The 7,184-nt window shown below is 51.7% G+C and overlaps 1 protein-coding gene across 1 annotated transcript in view; it reads right to left on the bottom strand.

The window, feature by feature from the left end:
- Window positions 1–1,347: 1,347 nt before the first annotated feature.
- Window positions 1,348–7,184, bottom strand: part of PTCHD2 (patched domain containing 2) — a 112,167-nt gene continuing 106,330 nt past the window's right edge. The window contains exon 22 of the mRNA XM_014941471.1: window positions 1,348–6,843. Coding sequence (XP_014796957.1) covers window positions 6,481–6,843 — 363 coding nt within the window. The 3' untranslated portion in view covers window positions 1,348–6,480. The remainder of the gene's footprint in view (window positions 6,844–7,184) is intronic.

The following is a 7,184-nucleotide window of genomic DNA, read 5'->3' as shown; positions in this document are numbered from 1 at the left end:
CCCCCCCGCCCCTCCCGGCGGCACTACCGACCCCAGCCCCGTCCTTCCAGCTCTGCCCGGGGACGGGGGGTGCCCCGAGGACCAAGGGGCAGCACAGTGCAAAGGGCAGGCTCCGACGTGCAGTTTTTTTAGTGAAAAAGTGTTTTTTCCCCTTTCAAAGGCACAGAACCGGGGCCCGGGTTTGGTCTCAGGGTGGGAAGGAGCCCGTGGGAGAAGGGGCAGAGCCCCTGGGTGCTGGTGGGGCGTCGGGGAGGCTATGGGGACCTCCCCGTGCTGCAGCTTGACCCAAGATCTGGGGGGGACTCACTGTAGTGGTGAAGCAGTGAAGACTCCCCACCAGCTCGCTCCCCCGGCAGAGATGGGGCTCTGCCAAAGGGCAGGCAGCAGGTTTCCCAGCGTGGACCCGCAGTGCTGAGCCAGCAGCCCGGCACCAATGGGTTCCTGCACAGGGAAAGGCAATTCCTTCCCACCTCTGCCAGCTTGAAATGAACAGTGAGCAGCTGCCGCCCCCTAATCCATCCTCTGAGCCCCTGCCCCAGACCCCTCTCCAGCCCAGCAGCTATGGACACCCTGCCCATCTCTGCCTGTGTCTGCAGCGGCCGTACCCCAGGACACCCCTACCTGCCATCCCCAGCTTCTCATCAAAGGGACCACCTTCCTCCTTCCTGTGGATAATGCATTTCTTATTCATCAGATTGTGATCCTGAGCTTTCCTGGTATTTATTACGACAGGGTTATCACCAGTAACTTCAGCCTCAGAGGCTTGAAAACATGGGGTTTTTGCCACAATGTGCTGTCGGCACTGTCCTTCCCAGCAACATTGTCTTTGGGTTGTAGGCACCCCCAAATGTGTGGGGAACAACCCTCGCTCAGCACGGCTGCAAAAACAGGTCAAAGCCTGGGTTCTCCTCCTGGCCTGCTGCTGGTTTCTGCGTACAGCCGTTCAGCGTGGTCCTGGGAGGTCCAGAGCAGCCCTTTGCTGCACAGGACAGAGAGACAAGATCTTGACCACAAGTTTGTGCCAGGTGTTGGGAGAAACTGCAGTACCACGGGAGCAGGCAGATGAAAGGCAGATGAACCCCCTTCTCCTGGAGTCAGGACTGAGGTGCAACCTTCACACCCTCTTACAGACCCGCATGAGATCCCGAGCTGGCTTTTCTGGACTGTCATGTTCTCTGCATGTGGCAAGTTGGCTTCAAGAGGCCTCATTTCAGGGCAGGAGCAATCCTGTGCACGTTGGGAACCAGTGCTGTGGCCTCGTCCCCACTGCTTCACTTACAAACACAACACGTAACGGCGCTACGCTCACATGCAAAGTGACACAGCGATGAGTGAAGGATCCAAACGTGCGAATGTCAAAATTTTTTATTTACAACAGTCTCCAAAAATCAAGGAACACTGAAAATAGTGAGGGTAGGAGACGACTTACAAAAGTAACACGCGTACGTTACATCGGGAATTGTGCTACATCACTCTGAGAACCGACACTCTAAGGTCTGCACAGGACGTGGGGAGACGGCAGTGCCCTCCCTCCTTGGGGTGCTCGCACCTCTCCTCCCCGTGGCTTTTGAACCATCCTCCCTCCCATTTGTTCTCTTCTGCTTCCCCCTGCAAACCTTTCTCCTCATCTGCGTGTTGCTCTGCCTCTGGTCCTGGCCATCGCCTCCCCGACCCGTCCAGCAACCGCCCCAAGGAGGAGCGGGGGGAGAAAACCAAACACCCCAACAACTACGTCCTCGGGATGGAGATGGGCCCTGAGCGACTTTTAGCTGCAGGACCCTGGGCACCAAGCCAGGGCAGAGCAGTTAGTGGAGGGCTTTGAGAAAGCATAACCTGTGAACTGTGGCTGGCATGCTATCTGGGGTGAGGAGTGATTTCGGAAGAAATAACTAAGAGACTGTGAGTTTGTCCTGCCCGGCTGTAAATCAATCAGCATGGCCTCCTTGGGGGACAGCGTGGGAGGATTTATACATGTCACAAGGTTAAATAAAAAGCCTTTTATAACCTTCCAGGAGGGCAGGCTGCTCTGGAAAGAAAACTCAGTGCAGGACAAGCTAAAAGAATTAGATGCTGTGACATAAAGCAACATCCCAGCTTGCTCCAGCAGAGACAAAGCCAGGGGTGCCTGGAGACCATTTGGTTACCAATGGTCCCAGTAACACTGTAAGCGTGCCACACATCCTCCTCCTTGGGGGTATTTCTCAGGCTGGCTTTGCTCTGGCATAGTTTCAGATCCATCAGGGATTGAGAAACAAAGCCCAGTTCAACCACTGATCCCCTTTCAGTATCTGCAGCCCCTGGAATTGCTGAGGTCAGTGGCCAAAGCTGATGCCCCAGTTGCCTGGACAGACGCTGCGTGAACCAACACCTCAAAAGGCACCATAACGTAAGGAAACAAAGAGAGCAAGGAGACTCTGACAATGATCTCTGCAAATCACATCAGCTCTGTTCCTCCTCCCTCCAGAGCTGATTTCGACAGGGCTGTTGTGAGCAGAGACTCTCTCCAAGTGTCCTCCACAGCCATGGGGAGCCTTAAATCCACTCAGCAGCTCTACTGAAGGTGAAGAGCACCAACACCACCTCAGTGCATGTGTCACAGAGCTTCAGGGGGATCAGTGCCCTTCTGTGCCTGCCCTGGGCTGGCTTCGGGTCACTCTGTTTTGCAGGAGAGTGCACATTTTCAGAACAACCCCCATCCCGAAACATTAACATCAACTTTTCAGACTGTAACCCTCAAAACAGGATTTACTAGAAATAAAGGAGTGGGCAGTAACAGAAACTGCCGTAACTGAAAATTTGTGTACATTTCTTTTTAACTACAGCCAGATTGTTTTGAAATGGAAAACTGGAGCATTCTCTTCCAAGTAAGGCTGGTCTGCTGTGTTCTACTGTTTAAAAACATCAAAACTGACAGCTTCGTATGAAGCATTTTAACTCCCTAGTTTCCTCTGTCTGAGAAATTCTCCCTGAGACAATCTCCAGCCACTTTTAGTCCAGACTCTGTGAGCACCTTAGGCATGAGCAGCTACCACGGAGAAGGCTGAACCTTGCTCAGCAAGACGATGGAGCCCAAGAGATGGTCTGTGAAACAGAGGAGTCATCAGAGAAAGAAGATTGGCAGAGATGTGGGAGGAATTAATTTAGGGCGAGCATCTGCTCCCGGAACAGTGCCAGACAGGTGAGGTCTTGCTTTTTATTGCTACGAGCATCTGCCTCGGAGCACCGACTCCCAGCAGGGCTGTCAGCCCCACCTTCACATTTGCTCAGATAAACCCATCCGTTTTCTTACCTCTATACTTTTATGAATATTTTCTAATGCTAAGGAGGATGCTGCCTACGTGGAGATGGATGTACACATCTGCCACTGATTTATTGTCTCCATAGATGCTTGGGGACATCAGGGTGTGGTAAGCATTTTGAGGAAGGCTGTGCCCCACCTCTAAGCCTCTTTCAATCTGCAGAACGTGGAGAAAGCACCAGCCACCCTGACCAAAGAGCTGTGCAGAGTGAAATGCTGATGGGGCAAATGTCTCATTAGATCTTAAAACATGACTATGTTTAATTAAGTTGTCAGCTTACCAACATCCAGTGGGTCCTTCCAGTGAAAAACATCTAGGATCATCTCCTGGCTCTTCTGCCATCCTACTACGATTTGGAGTAAGTTCCTCTTCCTCTCCTTTCCTCAGTTTCCTTGCTGGAGGGACACAGTTTCCTCAATATGCCTTTGTGAATCATCTGCTACAGCTCTGCATGTATCTCAGTCTCCCTCAGTTTCCTTCCTGATTCACTTCAGCCACAGCTCTCCCAGTACTGCCTTGGACAAAGAAGGGCAAGGTGATGCCCTGCTCCTGCTAGTGCCAGCCAACCCTTCTGCACCGCGTGCGCCTGGGCTGGCTGGAGAGAAGGAGGGAAGTGACAGCTTGTCCTTTCCCCTGCCTGCTCCAGAAAACAGGACAGATCCTGTCAGGTGCCAAGAACTCTTGTTATTTTTGTCTGCAGATCAGACGCTGCCAGATCAGACCCAAGAGACATAAAAGGTTTTCCACTGCTTTGAAATTAATCTTTGCCTTCCAAGAGTGGCTGAATGAACGGTCCCAGCATGGTGTGTCCAGAATCACTCTGGAGGCAGGGGGGAGCTTATATCACCTCTTTATAGTGAGCACAAACACAGGACACCATGGGCTTAAATGAGCTTTAAACTTTGCAGGATTCAAAGCACAGCTTTGCCTGGTCTTAAAGGCCTTTCAAGGTTTCTTCATGCTCATAGGAGGAACTTCCTCTACGGGTGCACTCAGCACCTTATTCTCTTGTCTGGTGACCTGGAAACATCCATCAGCTTTAATCACTCCAAGGAGTTTGAAGCAGAAGCTAAATTCGGGCCAGGCCACCAGCCAGAGCACCAGGGCTACCTTGCTCTCCCTGCGACACCCACGCAGCCACAGGGGTCTCGGGGGGCTGTATATCAGCAGCACACTGTCCTCCACGCTCCCTGCCACTCAGCAGTGCTCAGGGCATGACTAGTCATTAAACCTGGAGAACAGACATAGCTTACAGATCAATGTTGGAGCTGAACTGTGCACAGCAGCCACCAAAGCAGCACAGCTTAAAGACAGTCAAAAATCCGTTCCAAAATAATTTGTTCATGGCCACAGGGTTCATTATGAAGGAACTGGTGCAGATCAGAGGTAGGTGCCAAGGAACATTTAACGCTTTGCAGAAAGGGGTAACTCAGCTGCACTGTGGGATGGCGAGGAAGAAACCAGGTCTGTTCTGCTCACACTCTCACCATTCTCACTGCCTGCAGTAGGATTGCTCTGGATTTCCCCTGGCATCAACAAGAGTCCTGTCCTGGCACTCCTCTCTCTGGCTGAAACCTGGGGAACCTAACTTTTAGAACAAACACTTGATCCAGTTTCACAGGGATGACACAAGGTGAAGGTGCAGGACTGGCAGGGACCAGAGCAGGGACACACTGAGCCAAGCAGGAGCAGCTGCTGGTCTGTCTCAGCAGCACAGTCCCCACGACTTGGCTGGCAATGGGGATGGGCTTCAGGGAATTTCCATCTTAAAAAGGGGGTCAATCCAGACAGAGAACACAAAGCCACATTGCAAACAAATGGAGTCAGGCTTCTTTCTGGCCACCCCTCTCTACTGACATCCCTGTAAATAACATTTAATGCATCTCCCAGTGGGCCAGACCCCTCCTTTTCTGCTGAGGACCAGATGTGTTGCATATCAATGCACACACTTAGCTATTTCAATTTTAAAAATATGATAGAATCAGTGATGCTTAAAATGTACTTGTTAATGGCACCAGTTTGCGATTTCATTTTACTTTAATATAAACCATCTGCTCTGAGCAGGCAGCCACCGCAGGCTGAAGCTCTGCTGCTCTCATGTCTCCACAATGGAGGGTGTCTTCAAGCTGCCACAGAGGATACACCACTGTTAATTCGTGCATGTCACCAGGTATGGGCTGTATCCCACCCCAGTGACTAGCTTGTCCTCCGTCTAAGAGCTGATTGCCATGAGCAAAAGGCTCTGCAGGGACCTCAAGGCTGTCTGTTTTCTCTCCACCATGAAGAGCAGAAGGTGGGACACACACTGAGCAGGAGGTGGGACTGGGCATTGATAGTGCCTTGGCCTCACTGCTGAGATGAGGGAGAGGAGGGCAGGCTGCTGAGGGCACCAATTGCATTCCTGATGGCTGCTCACAGGCCTAAGAGATCCCAGCAAAGGGTGTGCTGTCCCTTCAGAAAGAAGTGGAAAGCCACGCGTCCTGATGCCCTCCACAAATGATGAAAGCAGGTCACTGCAGGTGGTGCCACCCACCATCTCTCTAGTTTGGATCCCCCAGTGACACCCGTAAGAGCTCCTGTGCAGCAAGCTCACTGCTGGTCTGCTTGGGTACAGGGCACAGCAAAGGGGTCCAGACAACGCTATTTCCCAGGCCTGTCCACCAGCCCATTGCTGGTTTTATGGCTCGGGTTATGAGACACAGAGGGTAGGACATCACCTTGAGTGTTTGTTGCAATGCTGACCCTGGCCAAAGGGACGGGAGGGACAGAGGGAAGGGTTTTGAAAGGGATCAGATGGCCTCCCCAACTTCTCCCCTTTTAGCTTTGTGGTTCCAGAAAGCTCTGTTCATTAAGGAAAAAAAAAAGGAAAAAGAAAAAAGAAAGAAAACAAAAGAAAAGCAGAGAGAAAATTGAGAGAAGGAGACCTCCTCCTCTCCTACTCATGGGCTGAGCTATTCCCTGGGCAGCCCTCACTGTCCATCATCCATCCATCACTACCCAAAATAAATACAAGTTTAGAGCAAAACCCATTAGAAAATAAAGTGCATCTGGAGTTGAAAAACCTCTGGAAAAAGGGGATTTTTTTTCCTCTTTTGTTTTCTTACAAAAAATATCCTTTAAAAAAAAAAAGAAAAAAAGAAAGGGAGCAAGAGGACAGAGCATGTGGCTCTTGACATAGGGTCTACAGGGTTGTCCCATCAGGGAGAGGGATCTTAAATCCACTCTTCAGGAGGGCGAGGCAGACGCAGAGCCCCAGCAGGCCAGCGAGGAGCACCCCCACCGCAGCCTTGAGGCAGGACGTCCTGCTGCGGATGAAGGTGCCAGGGCCCATGATGCTCAGCAGGGCTGTGCTCACAGTTAGGGTGTACAGGATGGAGACTCCGGTGTTGAGGGCCACAATCTTCCCAAACTTAGCAAAAGGAGCAATGATGCAGAAGAACAGCGGGACGGTGGCGATCACTGTGGTGACGGCGCTGGAGACGATGGCTACACCCACGTGACGGACCGCTTCAATCGTCCTCCACTGGCGGCACGCGGTGGGGTCCTGGCAGAGGGGACAGCAGTGTTAAGGGGAAGGGGGGACAAGCACATGGGGCTGCACTAATATTTTAGCCTTTGAGAGGGTGACTGAGTGCAGATCAGACAGTTCATGCAGTCTCTGAGCACGCTGGACAAACAGCCACGAGGTTAAAACCCAGTAGAGGAAAAGTCTGGATTTTGTGCACCTTTTCAGCCACATCAGACTGACTTGTGCCTACACAACAGAGAGTCTGCATGTGGACACTACACCTGGGAGAGATCCTCAAGCTTTTCTGGTCTCTGTCTTCCCAAAGAGCCAAAAGATGCTCACAAGGCTAGAGAAGACCTGGAGTCCAGCAGAGCACA

The sequence above is a fragment of the Calidris pugnax genome, unplaced genomic scaffold (assembly GCF_001431845.1).
Source record: "Calidris pugnax isolate Ruff unplaced genomic scaffold, ASM143184v1 scaffold82, whole genome shotgun sequence".
In the NCBI taxonomy this organism is placed as follows: Eukaryota; Metazoa; Chordata; class Aves; order Charadriiformes; family Scolopacidae; genus Calidris; species Calidris pugnax.
This window is presented reverse-complemented; position numbering and strand designations above follow the sequence as displayed.